The sequence below is a fragment of the Acanthopagrus latus genome, chromosome 2 (assembly GCF_904848185.1).
Source record: "Acanthopagrus latus isolate v.2019 chromosome 2, fAcaLat1.1, whole genome shotgun sequence".
Taxonomy (NCBI): domain Eukaryota; kingdom Metazoa; phylum Chordata; class Actinopteri; order Spariformes; family Sparidae; genus Acanthopagrus; species Acanthopagrus latus.
Window position 1 is genome coordinate 26,354,774 of NC_051040.1, and position 23,646 is coordinate 26,378,419.

General features: G+C 40.4%; 1 protein-coding gene across 3 annotated transcripts in view; it reads right to left on the reverse strand.

Annotated features, from left to right (window-relative positions):
- LOC119034338 (chloride channel protein 2-like) overlaps nucleotides 1–23,646 on the reverse strand; it is a 159,263-nt gene that overhangs the window by 41,036 nt on the left and 94,581 nt on the right. For all 3 annotated transcript variants that reach the window (XM_037125247.1, XM_037125255.1, XM_037125239.1), the window contains exons 12-16: nucleotides 23,413–23,497; nucleotides 20,600–20,755; nucleotides 7,676–7,745; nucleotides 7,048–7,158; nucleotides 617–830 (exon numbers count right to left, since the gene is read on the reverse strand). In XM_037125247.1, coding sequence (XP_036981142.1) covers nucleotides 617–830; nucleotides 7,048–7,158; nucleotides 7,676–7,745; nucleotides 20,600–20,755; nucleotides 23,413–23,497 — 636 coding nt within the window. The remainder of the gene's footprint in view (nucleotides 1–616; nucleotides 831–7,047; nucleotides 7,159–7,675; nucleotides 7,746–20,599; nucleotides 20,756–23,412; nucleotides 23,498–23,646) is intronic.

Sequence of the window (23,646 nt, forward strand, 5' to 3'; positions counted from 1 at the left end):
AAGAAACCCTGCACAACAGAAAGACTTTCAGTATTGGCAGGGCTTTAATTATATTGTAGTTAAGATCTTAGCATGCTTAAGATTGGTGACCATTTATCTTATTATTATTTTATACTTATGTTATTGTTCTAACAGCATCATACTATAATAGGCCAAATAAATGTTAATAGCTTGCTAACAACTAATAAGGTTATCTTGCATTAGCTTGCCCCCGGCTAAAAATGCTCAGCTAGCATAGCTCTGTCCAAAGGTTGGCTGCAGCTTTGTGGGACAGACAGATAATGTCTTACAGAGGAGCACTGCAGATTAGTAGATTCATGTTGTGTAGAACCTGCACGCAGCATGTGGATGACACAGAAATACAATGACATACTGATTTGAAAATGAAAAGGCTCCTTTGATGATATATTCATCCTATTTCAGAACACTTATATAGGTCATCTGATCATTTTTGAAAGACACTGTCACCATACATTTTCTTAAATCACTTGTCAATAATTACCAGGTATTTTGTTTGCAGTTTCACATTACTTTGTGCATAAACAACCTATGTAATGTAATTCAATGTAATATTATGTGTGACGGTAAGGGTTTGCTAGAGCTCCACTTTACGTACTCGTGGTGTCCCCATCCCAGCTCCGGGAGGTAGGGCAGCTTCTTGATCCTGATGATGGAGTCGTAGAGGGAGGGCTGCAGGGACTGGGCCACAGCGTTCGCCAGGATCACCGCTATCATCACCGGCAGGATGTGGGAGATCTGGCCAGTCAGCTCGAAAACGATGACAGCGGTGGAAACTGTGTGGGTGACCGCTCCGGACAAGGCCGCCGCACCTTTGGGTGGGAGAGAGGACAGTTGGGTGAGCGAGCTCTGCAGACAAGCAATTGTACAGTTCAGTGGTTTTCAAGGTGGGGTCTGGTGCTAAATAAAGGGGGTCCTTGAGTGGGTTTTCAGAGGCATCATCCATCAAAACGATATAAATTGTTCAATATTACCATGATTTCAAAGGACAATAAATTATAGTTTTACTATCCCATAGCAGATCAAAGAGAGGATGTGGAACAATATCAATGACTCAAGATACTACTGCTTGTATTTCTCACTTTCACCGCTCATTTCTCCACCAGGCCTGCTGATCTCTGAAAACAAATAGTCTCAGAAAGGGACGATTGTGCCAAGAGTGACTATAATCAAAACACATTTTGTTGTCAAGTAAAAAAAAAAAAAATGCATGGTGATATTCAACATCTCTTACAAGTAAAATAAAGCTATTGTGCACATTTGGGTTTTACGTTAGCCAGTATATGCTGTCTTTTAGCAGATATCGCATGTAACTGCCCAGCAGATGAAAACATCAATGGCCAAAATGTCTGTTGGAAATATGCCAAACAAACTGACTTATTAACGACATACAAAATAAAGTTATATTGTGTGACCTATACAATATTCTGCCAAGAACACTTGTATTATGCAAAAGTTTTGTTTTATCACAACTGTGAAGACATGATTCACTGAGTAATGTTGTGATGTGTCACTTGTGATTAATGATGTGCAACATCTTTTTCTCTCAGTGCACAAGCGCTTCATCCCAGCCACAGATTTCAGCCCTGCAAAAATATAGTCAATATGGACACAGACGTGTCACGTTTTTCTAGCAGTCTTTGGTCTGGAATTATAATGTTCTCAACTCTTAAGCGCAAGTCATGGAGCTGCACTGCTCAGGATGGACATTTATGTGTAGGCACAGACCTTATCTTCAAAATAACCTCATGAACATGCATCAGTGTTTTATTTTGTTTTTCGTGCAGAGACTTTTGCAGTCATGTTGTTGCTTTTGCCTTGGATTCGACACTTGTGGGCCATCATAGGGACGTTGCTTGATCTACAATAATGAGGTTAATAAAAGGATTGTAGACTTGTGTGATGATCTGCGGGGAGGGGTTTCTCTTCTGTCTGCAGCCTGTATGTCTGTGTGTCAGCGCTGAGGAATGCATAGTCCAACTAAAAAGGAAAACAAACTACTATCACCAGCGGATCACAGTGTCTGTACATTTTTCTGTTTTTATAGCTGGAATTTTGAAACTCTAATGGCCAAGCTGGCCATGGGAAAAAAATGCTAGTGTAAACTGATTTCAACTAACTTTTACATGTCAAGCTTCTATTCTTTTTGTAACCTCTTGTAAGCATTTACAGTACAACAATTAATGAAATTACTTACTTATCAATGTAAACTGTCCCCACTTAAAAAAAACTCTATCAAATTCTTAAACAGGATTTTGGTCCGAATTCTTCAGAAGACTGATGTACTTTACATTGTGATATTGCTATTTTGACTTAAACAAGCAATATAGAACCTTTTTGCTTCAACGTATTCTGAAGTGAATACTGATTGCACGGTGTAAAGGCTATAGATTAGCATCGATCTCCCCGGTCACTATCCCTACGTAACAACAGAGCAACTGGAGTAGCTCTGGAGACTCCATATTGCAAAAGAAAACGAAGCCCATTAACAGAGAATGTAAAGATGGAGAGTGAAAGAAACAGAGACAAACAAGGGTAAATGGATGGGCGAGGGTTCAAAACAGACACTCTTTCCAGAGATCAGAGAGTAAAAAAACCTGCCTCCTTATTAAAACAGCCAGATGTTTTACTCTGCCAACGCTGGGTCTGCCACAGTGACTGCAACAGCAGTACCATGTTATAGGCACCTGTGAGAAGTTCCACGGACACTGGACTGGTCACTAATAGCTCAGTAGAGGACATATATATTTGAACATACCTTTGTTGTTCAAGAAACACAAAAAATCTGAATGACCAACCTCCAATCATATGATATGCTTTCATCAATATCATCACCACATGCTGAGCGTAGGTGGTTATATTGTTCAGATGGATGGCTCCCAGCATAAAATGATTAAATATCAATACTTAATTTACGCTACTTCATTCATAATCCTCAATTATATAAACACACACACACACACACACAATATAGTCAATTCAGCATTATTGATCCACAAAACCAACTTAAACCTTTGAAAATGGATTTACTTTAAAACTCAGTGACCCAGGAGTCATCATCCTGTTATCAATCAGTGGGCCGTTTTCATCTCTCTAACAAACCAAATTCATATTTCTCTCTGCACAATCTCCTTTCATGTGCCCATAAGGCAGAAATCAACTTATTCAGCTAATTCAATACAAGAGGGAACCTCAATATTTCCAAGCTGCATGAAAGCAGAAGCAGCATGGGGCAAAGTGAGCCTTCAGCGCTCAGAAAATGGATGAGTCCAGTCCAAAGAATGAGATGAACACTGGGGGAAAAAACAGTGGAGAATGAAAGCATTAAAAAGAAACAGATGGTGGGGGAGAGAGACTACAAAGGAAGGTTTCATTGTTCTTTCTTGTAACTTAATTAAGGCCATGTATGTCTGCCTATCCCTCTCAGATAAATGCTGCTGCTCCCTCTGCGTGTCCTAACATTTAAGTCCTTAAAGCGAGTTTGGCTGCGAGATGAAAGAGGCTCATCAGAGTGTCAGGCCTGTAAAAGGCTGAGTCATCAGCTACAGTGCACCACAACAACAACATCAGCGGCAGCTCAGAAAAAACAGCCGCCGCTAACCTGCAACAATGGCATAATCAGCCCGGCTGTCAACAAGTAGCACAGTGGAGGGAATCACAACACTGCATCTCATTAGACACGCAACTTCAGAAGGGATGGAAGCGATGTGGCGATGAAGGGACAGCTGGTGTTTGCAGGACATGAAGCACATTAAGGATTTTCTGTTACTGTTCAAAAACACAGAGTCGTTCTTGTTCTCACAAAATGAAGAAGAGGAATAACAACCCTGCTGATTGTTTTCATGTTCCAGCCATTACATGGAACCACAAATTCATCGGAACTCCTTTGATGGAAAATGTTTAGGATTAAAGGTATATGTGAATATTTACATCAACACTCAATACATTAATTGCAATGTGTTTGTTAGTATCACTCACTTCACCATAAGTGCAGTTCCTTCTTGGAGTGAGTCAAAAATGAAAGTCTGACAATGAGCTGATACAATAATAATAATAATAATAATAATAATAATAATAATAATAATAATAATTTTGAGTTTGGATTTGAATGTTGCGATGGAGTCTGACTGTCTTATGTGTGGGGGGAGGGAGTTCCATAGTCTGGGTGCCGAGCAGCTGAAGGCTCGGGCACCCTTGGTGCTGAGGCGTGATGTGGGGATGGTTAGAAGTCCAGCAGAGGTTGAGCAGAGGGTGCGAGAGGGGCTGTATTCTTGCAGGAGGTTGCAGAGGTAAGTGGGGGCTACATGGTGGAGAGCTTTGTGTGTGAGGAGGAGGGTGATGTGGTCAGACGATTTGGTACGGGTGATGATCCGGGCGGCCGAGTTCTGGATGATCTGCAGTCTGTTGATGAGTTTGGCGGGGAGTCCGGTGAGGAGGGCGCTGCAGCAGTCGATTCAGAACTGACAAATGAATGAACCAGGATTTCGGTGCTGGATTTGGACAGTGAGGGTCGGAGTCTGGAGTTTTGAGGTGGAAGAAGGCAGTCCGGGTGATGTTTTTAATGTGAGGTGCAAATGAGAGGGTGCTGTCCAGAGTGATGCTGAGGCTCTTGACTTGGGGGGAGAAGGGTATAGGGAACCCGTCGATGATGATGGGTGGATTTGGAGCCGATGAGCAGGGCCTCGGTTTTATTGCCATTAAGCTTCGGGAAGTTCCTGCTCATCCAGCTCCGGATGTCTTCCATGCAGGTGATGAGGGAGGTGGGAGGGATGGCGGTGGTGGGTTTGGAGGAGATGTAGACCTGTGTGTCATCGGCATAACAGTGAAAGTGGATCCCATGATGATGGAGGATTGTGCCCAGGGGGAGGAGGTAGATGATGAAGAGGAGTGGACCCAAGACTGACAACACCCAGACTTGTGGTCTCTTATTTGCACAAAGTGTTGGCGGTCAGTGAGGTATGATGTAAACCAGCAAAGTGCAGCACCAGTGATCCCAGTGTCAGCCAGGCAGTCCAGGAGTGTTGTGTGGGAGATAGTGTCAAATGCTGTGCTGAGGTCGAGGAGGATGAGAATGATAAGAAGTTCGGAGTCACCTCCACGGAGGGGGTCGTTAGTGATGTGATTTAGTATCAGCATGTATGTATATTGTTGAACCAATTGCATACAGATAGATTCAAATGTTCACCTTCTGTGCTGTGTTGTAAAAAGAAAAAAAATGAATTTGATACGCTATCTGATGAATGTGAGGTTTAACCAAATACAGAAAGAAAATCATCTCAGTCGTCCTTCATTATAATTCATATTATTTTCATTCTCCTGTCTTATCAAATGTTTACACTGCCTGGGGGTGATGACTGTTCAGTTATTGTGAATACAAACCCCAACGTTTCCTGCGGTCACTTATTTGTTAAATCACAGCAATTCACTAAAACCTCTACTACTTTGCTTGATGTTCATATACATATAAATTAAACTATATAGGCGAGTGTTTTATTTTAACATATAATTATGAAGTAAACATTGATTGCACAACACCGTGGATTACACACAAGTGCAAAGACCGCCAAGAGACCCGGCTTTGAACTACTATTGGTCAGAGCGACAGACCCCGCCACTGAACAGGTAGTCAAAACTCTGGCTCCAACCTTTGTCCTCTCTCTTCTCCACCTATTTAACCGTGGCAGCCTGTCTTCACTCTCCAGAGCTGTTCACCAGCTCTGCTCCCACTTGGCCTTTCCCAGCTCTTCTTCTGAGAGCTGCCAACTGCAGTTCCAGCAGGCCCAAAGAACTTCACCCCACAGAGGCGACACAAGGTCCTGCTAGTACCCTAGCTCAGATAGCAAGCATTGTGTCATAGCTGCTGGTGCTAACTCCATAATCCGCTGAACACAAAGCAAGTTAACATATAGCCGCTACCCCCTGCAAAGGAACTGAGTGACCAGTTTCCTCTGCCCACCTTCTGTCATCAGACATTGTAAAGCAAGGACAACACTGTTCAGCATTGGGATTATAATGTTATCTTGCTTGGGTCACTAGCCAAGGAACCACCAGCACCTTTTCTTCAAAGACTGGTGATGTTAAACTGGACCTAGACACACAGCTGGCTTCTCCATGCACACAGACGCTGTCTCGCCTTTCACACACACCTTTCAAGATTTAACCCAGTTTAACCAAAATTATCTATTAATGTTGCATAAAAGCATTACAAAGTAAAACAAGAAGTCAAGCACTGAAATGGACTCATGTATTATACTTTAAAATATTGAGTTTTTGGGGTAACGGAAGAAATCCAGACTTTTATGGCTCTGTGCCACTTGATTTTATTCCGAGAAGCAAGAGCCAACAAGAACTACTTTGGCACAATTTCTGTTTCTTAAAAGACGTTTTGAATTTGAAGTTCTATTTTCAGCTTCCAAACTTTTAGGATATGAGCTGTCTACAGCAGCACTAAAGGCTGTGAGTGCTTGTTGTTTTGTCAGATGGTGTCTGCCCTGTTTTGTAGCCAATATCTTTTTATTAGGACTCGTCCGGTGATCTTGTAAATGTAATTCGATTCTGTCCCGGGTGTTTGAGTCTGATCATATCTCATGTCTCCTTTGATCTGGGTCCATTTACAGTTTTAAATTGAACTTGCAGGAAATATCCATCTTGATTCATTTTCTATGAGTGCTGGCAAGTAAAGCAAAAATATTTTACTCAAGTGTAAGCACTGATGCCTCCCAGAAACCCTAATGAGAAGTATAAAAAGTGTGCATACACAGTTACCATCTTTAAGAGACTGAATCACTTAAAAGCAGTCGAGCTGGACAAGAAGGAGAAATATTTTTGTGCAGATCTGCCACAAGCCCCATAACTAATGATTTGAATCTAAGAAAATGGTTTGGAAACCTGAGAGAAAAACAATATAAATGGCTTTTAAGAGAACAGCAAACGAACAACAAAACAAAAGCACATTAGAAAGTACTTCTAGTAAAAGTGAGAATATGGAGCGTGATGAATCACAGCACCCTGATTGTGTCTTTCACTTACCCACGACAGCATAGCCTCCTGGCACTATGGGGTAGATGGTGCCATCCGTGTGAATGCCATCTGGGAACCAGGCTGCCATGCTCTCTCCAACCAGACGACCAAAGGCTGCCCCTGAGAAAGAAGAAGAAACATATACTACAATCAATGCTGAGGAGCAGCATTTGTACTGCGGTAATTGTACCACGTTACTCCCCAAAAGTGGTAGATGTATAGAAACCAAAACAAAATGTATTAGTCTAGTGTTTTAGAATGACTTTTGATGGGTGTGGATATTTTTCCACTCAGGTAAGTAAAAAATCAATAGATTCGCACCTCAACTGCTTGATGCTTGGTCATGATTCATTTTCTACAATTATTTTTCTTGCACTACTTGTGAGAACCCTTACTGATGTAATGCATTCCTTCAAATCTTGCCCTGACCTAACCCGATTCTAGCCTCAGCCTACAACCAAGCTTTAATCCTCTAACAGCCCGATGCCAAAAGGTCCTCACAAAGCAGAAATGTCCTCGTAATGATGGTTTAAAGTAAAAAACAAACAAACAAAAAAAAAACAATCAATCACACACCATCAAGTGCACACACACAGAGACCCACAGAAACACACAGACGGGTCCAGTCACTTCTTACCAATGACAAAAACTGGCATGAAGGCTCCGCAGGGCACTGGTATGGTGGTGGCCAGGGCAGACATCCAGAACTAAGAGAGGAAAGAGAGGGAGATGAAAAAAGAGAAGACATCAAAAGAAAGAACAGTGTGGCATTTCAATTAGCCTCCGAGTACCATCCGGTGTGCCCCTAGATGATAGCCAAGTTGAATCCTCCACCAGCAGTGAGGAGGCGACCATGCGGAGCCCATTGCTGAGGTTAGATTAAGCTGTCACTTTCACTCTTCATTTGACAAAGACCCTGAAATGAACCCCTCGGTAATGAGCGGGCGCCGCCGATTGGCCGACACTGTGCCTGGCGAGTGGAAGAGGCTGCTAATTAGGAAAGACAAACAAAAAGGGAAATGTCACCACTGACAATGTGTGAGCATGAACGTCAGGTGTGCGTGCCTTTGTGTGTGCCTTCGTGGACCTCAGTCGAAGCAGAAAATTCTTCTTTGGAAAGAAAAAGTTGAACTAACACTTATAACATTATTACAGCTCTGATGATCAAAAATAACATCCATGCATACTAGTGTGGAATTCTGATAAGTAAGTCGAAGTTCTAATATAGCCAGTGTAATATTGATCAGTCCTACGATAAATATATGATCATCAAATCCTTGATTGTTGAGGTGGACAACACAGGCTGGGCCAAGTCTTTGTCCATGATCAGTGTTTCATGGTGTGTTCAGACACCAAACGGAATTCAAAAAAGGCAGCACAACTACATATAAACTCAACGCAGTAACACCTCAGTCTCCTCATTTTCTTGTCCTGCTCCATGGCGCAACCAGCAGAGACTCTAGGCTAGCTGTTTTCCCCTGCTTCCATTCTAATTCTAAGCTAAGCTAACCTAACCAGCTCTGCTCATCTAAGGCTGCATCCAAATCTCAACCATCTGGACTGAGACCTGGTGGTCTTCAGTTGTGCTTACCGCGGTGTGTTCACTGTCATCACTTTTTTTCCCCATTAAAAGTTTTTTTCTCATCATGGCAAGTTTTTCCATACGCAGCTCAAGGGTCTGAGGACAGAGGATGTCTTTCACTGTACAGATTGTACAGCCCATTGAGGCTATGTGATTGTGATTTTGGGCTGTAATAAAACTGATTTGATTTGATCACATCAAGTCTGCAAGTGCGTGGGAGCACGAGGAAAACATGTCTCTGATAGACAGCTCTAAAGACTACAAAAATAAAATCAATTTGCTGACCGCTATAGCCTTTATATATTTCTGTGTCATGGTTACATATTATTTCTGGCCTTGTTGATAACTTAATAACTGATGTCTGGTAAAACTCTGCAGAAAGTCCACTTGAGAGGCCTGAAACTTGTCTGTCTGAAACTTGAATGCAGCCTAACTCTCTGCAGGAAAGTCAATAAGCACGATCCCAAAAGGTTAGTCCTCTGACACGCAGACGTGTGACACACACCCTAACAAACGCTAAAAATTAAAATGACACAAAAGTTAAGAATGTGCAACAATAAATGTTGTCACGTATAAAAGAAGAAGTATGAATTCGACTATTGTAGAAGCCATTACACAAACTTCATCGCTGTAATAATCTCATGGTTTCAAATAGAGTTTTTAATTACACTCATTGCTCCGTCTTTCTCCATCCCTCCATCCCTCCCTTTCTTCCGCTCCCTCTGCTCTGTCTATAGTTAGCTGTAATTAAGGCTGGCTGCCATGGTGAAGTAATGGATCTCCTTCTGTAACCCTGCGCTGCCGCCGCCGCTTTCTCACCCTGTGCTACACACATACGTGCGTAGGTGTTCACACACGCCCACGCACACACCACGACACAGACTCAGTGACGAGAATCAGAGCCGAATGCGGCCGGGAGCCAGAGAGTAACAGACACACAACAAGCTGAACAGCAGAGGCCTCGTGGGAAAATGAGACAGTCACAGGAACAATTCTTTAGACTCCTCCTGGACCGCCTTCCTTTTCTTCTCGTGTTTTTTTTTTTTTTTTTTCGGCCAGTAAAACTTTAATAAGAGCTGAAAGGTTTAAAGGATCTGGGAACTCATAACATAGGCTTTACCTGATTACAGAGGCCATGAACCGTGAGGAGTGTGTGTGTGTGTGTGTGAGGAGTGTGTGTGTACTTGTGTGTGAGTCAGTCACATGTTTTAAAAACCATATTGAGCGAGAACAATGAAATTTAAACCAGCTAAGGCCACTACAGCTCAGTAGATCCTGACAGTGTGAAGTACAACAGGTCTGAACAGGTAATAAAAGTGTGCACAAAAATAATTATTAAGGAGTTGTTGAAATGCTATATGACAACTGATGATTTATATCACTAAATCACAGCTTAAATTGTTGCTAACATCTAAACTAGGCAACAGCCCATTTCATCCACTTGAGCCTAATCCAATATCAAACTTAATAGCCCTCTATCATTCTACATTTGGAAACATGGATGACTGCTTAAGCATCATTAAAAGGTTCTGGGATCTGCATCAAATTATACACAATTTTCTCATCAAGATTTGCACATTATTACCTGAGGAAAAAAGAAAGAAAAAGAACAACGTTATAAAAGGTGAAGAAAAATTCCTGTATGTGTCCCTTTATCATGATCTTTACTAAACATTTATAAAGCCGAGACCATTCCTCCATCCAAGTTTCACGGACGTCCGTTCGGTAGTTGTCGTGTAATCCTAGTGACAAACCAATCAATCAACCATCAGGTGAAAACATAACCTTCCTGGTGGAGGTAACAAGAACAACCTTCATAAGGACAAACAAGATGTTAAGACATTTGTTTTGTCACATTTAAAATGACAAAAGGACATTTTGTTAATTTGTTTGTCACTGTGTCCAGCAGTCATGTCTCTAATATTTGAAGCTGTTGAAGTTAAATAAGTACAAAAGACCTGCAGGCACCAAGTATAGAAAACTAGTCACAAAACAAACTGTCAAGTAATTGAGAACAAAAGAACACTCTTCGATGAGGGGTGAGACGTCTTCAAGAGACGGAAACACGTCCAGTTGCCTACGATTCAGCACTTCAGGATAATGTTCACAGAGGAGGAAACATTTATTCTGAGTCATATAGATAGATTTTGATCATCAGCGGTGGTTGTTTAACGCTGAGGACTCCCATGATCCCACACTACTTATGCATGTTGTTTTGACTGAGAGAGCCCTAGCAGCGGACTCAACACGCTGTGCTTTTAAGAGCTGTGTTTTTGTAATGCCATCGACATTGTGTTATAATAGATCTCAGCAATCATGTTTGTCATACCATGTAATGAAGCCAGTTCATTGGACCAGCACCTGTAATCTCAAGCACAGATACATAAGAACTGAATGACAGTTCTTAGAGGTCTCTTGTGTTAGTGTCAAGCACATGGGAAATAATACTGAATCATTTTGTTTAAAAATGTAGTATTGTAGCTGTTATAATGTACAATCTGGTGTAGAGCATACACTGCAAAACCATGCTGTGCATCATATCACATTTCTGTGCAGTCTCCTTTGAATGCTGATGCACTGCCTCTGGAGCCTCAGTGGCCTCTGTTGTGGAGTCACATTGACCTCATGCTTTTAACTCTGCAGCAACACGTGTTTCCATTAGGAATATGTTAATACCATCATTATCGACTAAAAGCTTTTGTGCCACGCAAATGTGCAGTTGTATTCACTTTTTTTTTATATTAACAGTATATAGCAACTATGTTAATATATGACAGGTTTGAGCCCCAAAGAGAAAACTAAAAAAGAAATTGCAACAGTCTCACTTCGTCTAAACCTGCCTAACACAATCAGCATGATCTGGCATCCAACTCGACAGGAGTGTTAACAAGGTTATAGCCCCGTCCTGCTGAAAGCCCTCTAGGAGTTTACAGGGCCTTTGGGTTGAAGCCTGCATCACATTTACCATAAAGGGACAGAGTCAGCCGTTTATCTTTCATGGGTGCCTCCTTGAGCGTTTTTCTAACTGGCATAGTGTGACAGCATAATTGAGAGTTGATTGTTTTCCACGAGAGACATCAGCATTTCCTGACACATTTCTATATGCCCTTTATTTGCTCAACTATTATCTATGTTCTCCTAGCTATTGCTACATCCAATTCTTCGTAGGAACAATGACTCACTTTCCCCCCAGAGGAATCGTTAATGTTTCATCTAACCTGATCTACTGTAATCTACTAAGTGTACATTTCACTGAGGTAGTGCACGACCATCAACATTTATGAGGATCTCCAAACTCAAAGTGACTTCAATAAACCTTCAGAGGAAGCAGACAAGCAAGCCAAGACTACTGTATACAGGGTTGTTGGTTTCAATCCCTATAAGTGCTTAAAAACAAGTAAAAGAGATTTAAGAAGTAAAGCTCATGCCTCAACCTTCTACATTAAAATCCAATTAAAAATTACTTAATGAACCACACGAATTTTGACGGTAGCTTTAATGGGAATTCTAATTTATAGAGCTGCTTCAGGGCTAAACTATTTTCGAAGAAAAACTTATTAAATTCAGTCAATATATGGGAGTCAGACTTCGTAAGTAGACACTATCAGTAATTTGTTTTCTTGACAACTACACAGCTGCCTTTTTAGAATTCAAATTGGATTTAAATGTGACTTGAGCCTGTGTTCTGTGAGGTGAACTAAAAGACAAATTCATGTTCTCTCACATCTGCATGTTTGAGAAGTTTGTGGCTCAAAGTAATTATTACAAGTTAATGATAATGTGCTATTAAGCATTTCACAAGGCTTTAATATCCTTTAAGTGAGATAATGAAAAAAATCAGATGCCCAGTGTTCAGGGAAATGAGTTCAGATCCTCACATATTGAAGTAATCTACCCATATGATTATATATAATTAATAATAGTCTTTCTGTTGGACACCTATGTTTTGTATTTTTGCCTAAATGAGCAGCCATTTCAAATGTGCAAACATTTTTTTCTCAATTTGTGGGATTTTCTTTTGTGGATTCACAAAAATGTCACTGAAGTGTAAAAGTAAAATAAATAAATAAATGAAAATAATTTCAGCTTGATGACAGAGCTTGATGCACTGCTGTCAGAACATCATCAGACAGACACGTAATACATTTAAAAGTGTTATTGGTTGTATCATAACCCAAATATGGGGAAATATTACTACAGCTGTCAACTCCGTAACATATAGCACAAATGTACTCAGTGTGACAGGAAACAAAGAGTCTTAAAGCAATGTTATGGAGAAATTGGCATGTTATGCAAATTTGGCACTGACCACAGTTTCAGACTTCACCACGGTTTTATGTACAAATCCCACTTTTGTAACAATTTGTTAGAGGTAATGTAGGTGCTACCCACAAACAAAACTCAATAGGTCATACATTTGTTATCATATGTCTTGAAAATGCATATCTTGAAGTAAACAGCTGTTAATTCAAGGTAAAAAAAACAACTTTACATACTGTTGCTTTAATAAAGCAAATCCATCCACAATTTCAATGGCAGATGGGTAAGTCAAGGTGAAAATCACTGAGATAATACATTATATTATAAATGCTGTAACAGAGGATGTTCCCCTTGGGTGCCAACTTATGGAAAAGACCTTCAGGCAGCTGCTGGGGCAAGTTCTCATGCAAATGAAATGACAATAAGAAAAATATCATTGTTGGTCCAATATTCACATCACACTGATTGGGTGAACAGAATATTAAAATTGTTAGTTTTATTCTGAGTCAGTTAGATTTTGTTAAATGGAAACTCCAAATGTATTCAGTATAAGGCATTCTAATTCTTAGACAAGGTTTTTTCTCCCTGTGTCAGATGGTCAGCAAATGACTCATGCAACAGGCCTTGACCCCTCACGGACGTCATTCAGAGAAAAATTATGAATGCAAGAATGTTGTTGAAAGCGACTTCTACTCTTCAATCAAGTCACATGTATGAGCCACAATCAATTCTTCATGAGAGATTTTTGCATGAGGCACATTTTCTCCATGACATATACTTAAAATACTTCTAGGCTGACTGCTGATGTCATCCCTGAATTTCAAGAATACAGCTATTACCATATAGATAAATGTAAAAGGGTTAACTTTTGCTTTATAATTATTGTTAATATTATGCTGTCCAGGGTGGAAAAGTAGAGAAGTAGAACCAAACACAAATAAAACAAACAAACAAAAAAATCATCAAATACAGATACAAGTATTCCTCTGCTACTTCTCAGATGTTAAGAAGGTGCTTCATCTGACTCTTGAGCATAGTGCTTCAATCTCACAGAACACAGACATAAACTGATTAAACCTCCATGAAGGACTGAATGATACCATCAAACATAACCTTGGCATTTTCATATTCTGTACAATTTGCTCTGAATAAATGTCAATCTGTCAAAGCATTTTTTGCAGAGCTGTACACTTGAGGTTATAATATGTAAAGACATGAGCTACTGAACTACTTAACTAGAGCACCCGGTCTGGCTCTAACACTTCAGGACCAAACACAGCAGCAGACCTGGAGCTGCAGGTTTAGTTCAGGTGCACATTTCATTAAAGCAGACAGATAGCTAACAGATACAGTGCAGTAAGATTAATTGCAGATTTATCATATAATTGATCAATACTACACTGATTACCTATGGGAAATCCTTGACTCGAATTCCATCAGATTTTACAGAAGAATGCATGAACATTTTATTATCTGCTCAATGTTTTTCTAATTATGACTGAGTAGAGAATATAAGGCCAGAGGCTTGAAGACAAAGAATAGCATTTTGATTAGTGATACATTTTTTAAAATTTTCCATTTTCTGAGCCCGACTTGCTTCATTCCTGTTATTACACCTGCACACATGCAGTTGACAATAATAATGGTGGCAGATTCACCATCATAATTGTAGCAATCTTTGAACAGTGGGTCCTTGATTTCAGACAAAGGCAGCCAAAACTGCATCATGGGTGTATGCCTCCCTGCACCACTGTTCCTGGGTTGTGTGATAAACAGTGGCCACAATATTGTTTTACTGGATAATATGATGTCACAGTGAAGTTGGCCTTTGACCTTTTGGATATAAAATGACATCACATTGTCATCATTTGTTGAGCTACTGCCAAAAATGTGTTTTGTGAGGTCAAAGTGACCTTGACCGAGCTTGTGTACTTGGACAAGCAAGACAGACGTATGATTCATGCTTGACTGTTTGTTCTGGGTTCATGAGGAGAAACCAATGTGCGAGGCAAATGCAGCGATAATAATCAAGAACGTATCACTAACGTTAGCTAACGCTCTGATGAGGAAGGCTACCGTCCAGGACTGACTTCCGCTCCATGGACGTGTTAGCATAACCAGTAACCCCACAAAGTATGAAATGTTGGTTGGCCTTGGACGTTACTAGCCTATTCTGGGTAAGCTAATTATCAAGAAACGCTATCGTTTAGTTTACGTTAAAGCAGACAAATGCATTCTTCAATCCATTTCTCATAGTTTTGTTTTTTAACCTTGGAAAGGGCACCCGAACTGTTCAAATACTGTGTCAAGACTCTAAAGCCCCATAGGTCAATGTACACAAAACAAGTATTCCATAAGTGATTTCACGGGCTACTCTTCAGCCAATGCAGCGCAGATATTATAACATGTCTTGCCCCTTGGGTCTCAATTCCATATTGATTTATTGTAGTCAATCATAGTTTTGCAAATTATTTCAGGAATAGCCTAAAAATTGTGGCTAAGGTGAACGTGAGGCTAAAGAGAGCTAACAGAGAGAAAACAAAAACAGGAGAACATCAGTGAGGTAACAGGGAGAAGTGAAGGATACTCAGGTCAAGGTTATCTATGGTATATATGACGCACTATCCAGGACATTTATACTCTATTTAATTTGTCAGTCATCGGGGAGCACCTCTATGCTTGTGTTTGTGTCACATTCAGAGGACAGTCTATCGCCTGGGGGCCTCAGGGGACCCTCAGGGGCCCTTCTTCTATTCCCACTCCAATTACAGTCCCGCCAGCTCTCTGTCACTCTGACGCACACACACACACTGACAGTTAACAGAGGACTCATTTAGGCTGTAGGACACACATACACACACACGCACACACACACACACACACACACACACACACAGAAACACACCTGTATTAATAAACGCATTCCTCACTGAGAGCTGTTGATGTGCACATCAACAGCTTTATTAATAATAATAATTGCACACCACTAAAAATAGCATTTAACAACAAGGCATGCCAAATTAGCTTGCAGATTTGTGTGTGCGTGTGAATATGTGTGAGGGTATGTTTTTATGTGTGCAAAAAAAAAAAAAAACTTTCTCAGCCAACATTCATCTTATCCACAGGTGAACAGGTGCAGTGAACTTTGCACAGAGCAGCGTTCCAGCCTCTTCAGTAAGGTTCCAGTTTCGTACCATTCCAAAACACCTAATTAAAGCATTTATAGCACCTTCATTTGTTGACCAGCCGACAAGGATTTTCTGACCCGAGACACTTTCCACACGCATTTTCTTTCAAAAGTTTAGCAGCTGGGATGAGAACCTTCCCAAAAGTTTCAGCATGAAAAGGAGCAACAAGACAAGATGGCTGCCAAGTCAAATAAAAGAACCATTCATTACCAAGAAGGAGAAGGAGAGCACAATCTCCTCTTTGAAAATCACCAGGCTGAATCCAGGAAAACCAAAGGCTGTAATTAGACGGAGCCATTACAGCCTCAGTCTGAATGCTGTGTGTGTGTCTATACGTGTGTGTGTGAGTGTGTGTAAGTGAGAGAGAGGACGTGAGTCAGTGCATGCCCACAGATACATGCTGAGAGCAGCTTGATGAGATTTGTGCAGGTGGGTGATTAAACTTAGAAAAGTGTGTACATGTGTGTGTTTTGTTCCCTCTAGTGTACACATCTTGCCTCTATGTCACATATGGGGAAAAAAAAAACTGCATTTGTCTTTGTTCACCCGCTACATTCATAAAAACATGCGCACACAAACACACGCAGAAAGGACAGACACTGAAAACCATCACAGCATTTGGCTAAAGGATGGTTGGAGGATGCGACAGAGGAATGAGCAGAAGGACTGCCAGCTGTCAACAATAAAAATGTATTCAGAGAAATTGGCTTCATAAAGTAATAAAAAATGTTTACTAGTGTTTTTTTTTTTATGTGGTGGTACAATAAGGCTGAGAGAAATGTTCTCTACTGCACTGCTCAGAAACAATGATGAAGAGACAGTGAGTCAGTTTGTGCTGTTACTGCAGTACAGACTGTCACACCATCAGTTCTGTGCTTACATAACTTTGACACAGGAGCTTCTGGCCAGTGGTGGATTCTTGTTTCACTGTGTTTTTTTTTTTTTTTTTTTTAAACCACATTTTGCAGGGCAGGTTGTTCTACTGCTTGAGCTAACCTTGCAGTCAATCAAATCAGTGTATCTTTATTTGTATAGCACCAGTTCACAACAAAAGTCATGACTCCTTCCAAATTGAGCAGGTCTAGACCATACAGATAGATAGATAGAGTAAACAGACTCAACAGGATATTTCCAGAATGCTGTCTTCAGCTGTGGTGATTTCTTGTTTTTGTGCTGATCTGGTATTACTCACAATGCCATTTCCTAATTACCTGATGAAGATAGAAAAAGCGTGGCAACTCACAATACATTCTCGATTGTATGCTATCAATTAAGTCATTAAATAAAAAAGAAGAGTGCTTCACTACCCAGCAGTGCTTTAGAGACTAACATTAACAACCCGTGCTACTACCCTGCCAGTCTGCTCTGATATTAGAGGTGCAGCAACTTCAAATTCAAGCATAATATTTTCATTAAAAAGGCCAAATTTTGCCTGAAAATTATGGCAAAGATAAAGTATGTGTCCTGTTGGCCAAATACTCCCCTTCAGTTTAAAACCACAATCTGTCACTCTCAGTGTGTGCTAAGATGCAGAATAAAGTGAATGTGGGAGTTGTGGATGGTGGCAAATGACAAGCTCTCAGAGGAGATAAAGTTCTTTTCATGGTCACAGCAGACTGCAGTAGGCTGTAGCAGCAAACCTCAGTGTTTTCGAAGCGACAGGGTATGTTTGATTCCTTATGAATGTGACTTTTCATTTGGAAGAGGAAGAAAGTTCTTGTCGGATCAAAAGTATACTAATAAAGGAAAGACTCTTAGATCTGAAGGGAACCTTCCTTTTTATGAGTGACTTCAGTTGACAAATCCACCTTTCACATGAGTGTAGTTTTGCTGTACATAGTTCAATTTTAATGACAAAGTCCACTGAAAATGGACAGATAACACACATATTTTTCTAATCCAACATCCAGGAATTTGACAAAAAAAATAAATAAAATAAAAATGTTATCACCTCAAAATAACCCTGCATCAGAGTAACAGGAGCATTTAACTCATCATAGATCTTTATTTCGTTATTTACAATAACTCTGTGCTTATAGAATAGCCAAAAACAAGTGCTTAGGGCTAAGGATAATGCTAATGCCTTAAAAATTATGTAGGCTTGCATGAACCCCACTTTGATTGTATATCAACAGATTTAAAATCTCAGTGGCAACATGAAGCGTCAGTCATCCAGAGACTGGCAGCAAGTAACTAAAGGGAGAGGGGACAACACAAGGAGTGTATCTTCAGTCTATGGAATCGTTTGTTGGTTGTCGCAATTTGTCACCATTTGATTGCCGTTCATGCACAGAAGACTCTGTTACTACTGCTTTGGAGTAAATGTTTTATTGAAATTGATCTACTTGACATTTGGGAATAAAAGAAGGCAGGCTTTTGTTGGATGTGCATCACTACTGACACACCCACACACATTATTAATGAGGTGATATTTTGTCAGTTGTACCTGGGTGATATGGTCTTATCTTGAAATGGTTTGCATGGACTGAATCACAAGAATCTAAGCTTTCTAACCATGTATGGCATGACTGAACACTTGTTATCAAGTTATTCTTGTACTTTTCTTTACTGAATAGCAACAGGTGGAGAGACGGACAGGAAACATGGGCTGACACCTGCAGCACAGGCTGTAACCGTACGGCTACCATGTCACCATTCTAAACATATTTTAATGTCAAGTACTCTAACAGCTATAGGTTAGGAAAGCACACACACAATCTTATAACCCAGTTCCATTCTGTTCTGCACCTACTCACACCTCTTTGCAGGGCTCTTTTTGTGGACTTTCCATGCTGTATGAAGTCCCCAGCACAGAAAACACACACACGTATGCACACACGCACGCACACACACACACGCACACACACACACACACACACACACACACACACACACACACACACACACACACACACACACACACACACACAAGCTCTTGACGCAGTGAGTGGAGATTTATAACCTCCTGTCTTTTTGTATTCGTAAAGGACATTTCGTTTCAGCTGAACAGAGTAACCCAAATAAATAAAGGTGACATAAAAAAGCCAATGTAATCAGAACACAGGCGGCACTCTCCTCCAGCAGCCCTTAACGGCAGCATTCAAGCTGGCAGGGCAAAGAGTTCATCTTGGCACCCAAACTTCTGTTCAGCCTCTTCTCGTTATTGGGACCAAAAGAGTAACAGGATGATGGGTTATGAGCATTTCCCTGTCACACAATCCTGACTGGCAGCAGCCAGTGAGTAGAACACAATACTGATGTGAACATCATTAGCAATATTTTCATTGCTGCCCCGTGGTTTTAAAATGACATTTGTCTTCCACTTTTCCCTATACCATAAAGCAACAAATATACTTTGGGTTCTCTGGTCTTTCATTAACTGTCAGAGATATATTTCATAAACAACCAGGGATCTCCAATTATTGACACTTTCAAAGAAATGGCTTACTTTAATTTATAATGGAAAATGAATGTCTACATAAAACTCATGTTGTGAAGTGTATTAGATTGTATCGTACCACATCCAAGTGCACAGTTCTACTCTGAATACGGCTGTAAATCATGCAAATGTGTGACATGATGGCGTGGTGTGATTCGCTGAAGGAAAGGGACAAAATGAAAACGCATAATAGCTCCCCTTAACAAATTCGGGTACGCTGCCGACTGGGGGCCCTGATCCATCTAGAGTAGTACTGACTATCACAACCCGAAACTTAGTCTTAGTCTTACTAATGACACAAAGGTGAGTTTCAGTACTTACTGTAAATCACATCATAGTGTCCTCATAAACCCGTACTGTCTGCGGGCCTTTTATTGAACACCTTTCATTTCATTTGACCTTTATTATCAAACAGGACAAGCTGAGCCCCAATCATTTACAGTGGTCGAGGCAGCATAAAGTGTACCAGAGGGGTATGTAGATGTGCTCTGTTCCTGTATTTTTTATTTTTTTTGAACATGGATCCCATCAGCTCTTTCATTCGGCGATATAACATCAAAGTGGAGCGAAACTTTAAATGGCCTCGTGGGGACATAACTTTGTAACGCAGTGAAGGGGAGATAGGCCACTTTCCAACACTTTTTTTTTTTTTTTAAACACGGTCTCCCTTTGTTCTTTACCAGTGACGAGAGGAGATGGGCCCGATTCCAATAGTTTTCCATTAGCCCAGGTCCAGTATTGAATAGAAAGGGCAGAACCCTGCCATTTATTATACCTTCATGCTCAATTCACTCTCTCCTCGTGACCTTGCTTTATCCCCAGTGCCACTACAGCCACCAGCAGTGTACTCTATGTGTGGCTCTTACATGCAGTTAGGAGGTGAAGGAAGTGCCAAATAACATACATGTATATGGTAAATGTATAGAGGTACAAGCAAAGAGGGAAGGTAACCAGAGAGAAGACAGTTGATGAGAAAAACAATGACTAAAATGACTGCAGGGCTAGGCGATACATTCATTTTCACAATGAGAACTGCAGTACCAAAATGGTTTGTATGCATTTATTGGCACGAGTTAACATGTCATCACCTACCTTCATGACAATGAAGAGGACCAGGGTGACAAAAACGTTGACCTGTGGGTGTTTCCAGGCTTGCGAGTGTCCGATGTAGTCAAACTCCTCAGCTATGCCCTGTTTGGCCCACGTCCGGTTGTCCAGTAAGGTCACCAGAGACTCCTTCTGGGTAAGCTAAAGGTCACAGAAAGCAACATCATCAACAAGTGCAAACTCGAGTGTGCTCGAGTTGCAGCATTTTTTCCCCCCCCTTTCTTTTTCTTGCTTTACTTAAGATTTAACATGACTGAAAAATGTGTATTTACTCTAAGCAACATTATTCAGAAATTGACATTCGGTGCAACTTGCTGCCGCCCACAGTTTCTCGGTGCAACGCCACTGTTGTAAATACAAACAGCAGATCTGTAACAATTTGTGAGATGTAACTGATGTAAATGTTTGACCACAAACAAAGCTCATTACATCAGAACAATGTTATGTCCAAACTCATATCTTGAAGTAAATGTGTATGTGAAGCTGTGATCCTACCCTCTCAAGTTACACTGGGCAGAAAAAGCAGTGACAGACAAGCTATAACAAGACACTGTACCATCAAGATGATTCTGGAGCCTATGCTTTGACATAACGTTGCTTTTTATGTCACGTTTTCACTGTTATAACTCTATTTCTGGATTGATTTGGCCAAGGACGGACTTGGACATTATCCATTTTCAGGATAATGTACCCACTGAAACCTCTCTGAATATTGCCCTCTGACTCCACAGTCACCATGGGCCATGTGATAGAGGACAGGAACAGACAAATGGTGAATACACCTGAGTCATTTTCAATTATTACTATTTGTTTACTGTCAAACTGTTGCTGTTTATTTAATATCTGTTACAGTAGTGTATATCTAATAACTGTAGCCTGCTATAATGCAGATGATCAAGATCACAATATGGCAGAGTGAATATTCGAATGACAAGAAGCTGCAATCTTTTGATGAAATGGAAAAAATATTATATATATATTATAGATAGATAGATAGATAGATAGATAGATAGATAGATAGATAGATAGATAGATAGATAGATAGATAGATAGATAGATATAGATATATAGATATATAGATATATAGATATAGATATATAGATATAGATATATATATATAGATATATAGATAGACATGTCTGGCAAGACAGCATTATAATGTACTACACTTATTACTACTACTTATTTATTTTTCAGTGAAGATTATTCTGTCTAATCATGAATCGTGTCACAACCACATCTGTCAAAATAATTGTAATATGATTTTTTTTTTGGCGTGCAGCCGTATGTGTGATTGTAACATACAGTGCAGTGTAAGGTTTACAACTGCCATGACAATAAACTTTGTTGTCAATGCACAGCTGAAAAAGTCCACTTTTACTGATGCAGTCCCAAATCCACTGAAGAAGTTACTTCAGTCTGAAGTCAGACTCAGTATCTACACTTATAATGACAGAGTTTATATCCCAAAAAATTAAGTGGAAGTTCTCCAAAGTGATTTGCATTTTACACTATTAGACCAGAGGTTTTCACTATGTGTGGCATTTTGTTTTAAGAGTTTTTCCCTGCTGTGAAAACTGACCCAAACCTAATGCAAAACATCATCATAAAACAGACGTTAGTGCCACCTATTTGCCCATTTTTTTCAAATTCATATGCAAACACAACATAAAATACATAAAAAAGACCCTCTTCTCCTCTCTATCAAAACCTTCTGTGCATCCAGCTCCAGGCGTAAATGTAAACACTCCTGGTTAGACATAAAAATACTTCAAACCCAAAACACACCCAAAGTGTACAAAGCATCACAGTCACAGCAGGTAGATGATGTGCTGAAGTGTCTTGAAAGACGCCACTGAAGATTTAAGATACCTGACAGGGGAGAGTAAACCGCGACAAATTCATCCATCGCTGTTTTAAGGCCAGGATAACTGGAGACACTGGTGGTGATAATGTCAAAGAAATGACGAGTGAGGATTAGGAGAGCGAGACAGAAGGATTTAAGATACAGAACTCTCAGTGAGCTCTCCAGAGCTGGGCTTTAAAAGGAGGAGGGTCAGTGTAGGTAGCTTCAGAGCCCTGACTCACCCTCTCATTAGGTACCAAGACTGAGACACAGAGTGTGTGGTGTGTGGTGTGTGGTGTGTATGTGCGTGTGTGTGTGTGTGTGTGTGTGTGTGTGTGTGTGTGTAACGCTTAAGGATGCACAGAATATTCCATTTCTAATTCTGATAATTAGAGAGATGAAGGGGGTGAAATTGGAGGGAAGGGACACACACAGACACACACATACACGCACACACACTTATGAGTCATCCCAGGAGCGAAAGGACAGTATGCTCCTCCAGTCTCCAGTGTACACAGATGATACACAAACAAAAACAATTTTTAACCAGTGCTGTGAGTATTAAAAAACAATCACACACAGCCATGAATGGTAATCAGGCTGTTACGAAACAATATAATGATCTAAAATGGTTCATTAGGCAGCTGCTCTGTTTGGTTGCATAAAACCACAACAAAAAACGACATATCGTGAAGGAAATATAAATTATGCTCAGAGGTGCTGAGAAAGTTTTGATAACAAGCAGCAAAAAACGTCCACTTGATGTCTTAAACTCAGAGTCTAAGACATTTCGTGTTGCTGCAGACTGAATACATAACAGATATATCATGTTGACAGGTAAAGGGCCAGACCGCTGCAGGCTTTCTTCCACATTTTTTGAATTACAGTAATGGCTGCAGTGCAGTGTGCGTACAAACTAAAAGTATGTGTTGAGTGGGTCTGCAGAACCTACCTTGCCAGCCATGAACTGTCCAAAGCCAGGGGGAAATGTGAGTGTGGAAACAAGTAAAGTGACCAGTGCAGGATACAGCAGACGTCTTGGAGAGGCAGAGAGAAAGAATAAAACATTGGGAGAGTTAAGACTGAGGATACATTAAAAATCAGAAAAGCAAAACAAGAGGTAAATATCGGACACAACGAAACAGACTTATTGGCAAATGATTATTACACTGCAGTGGCAGATTTA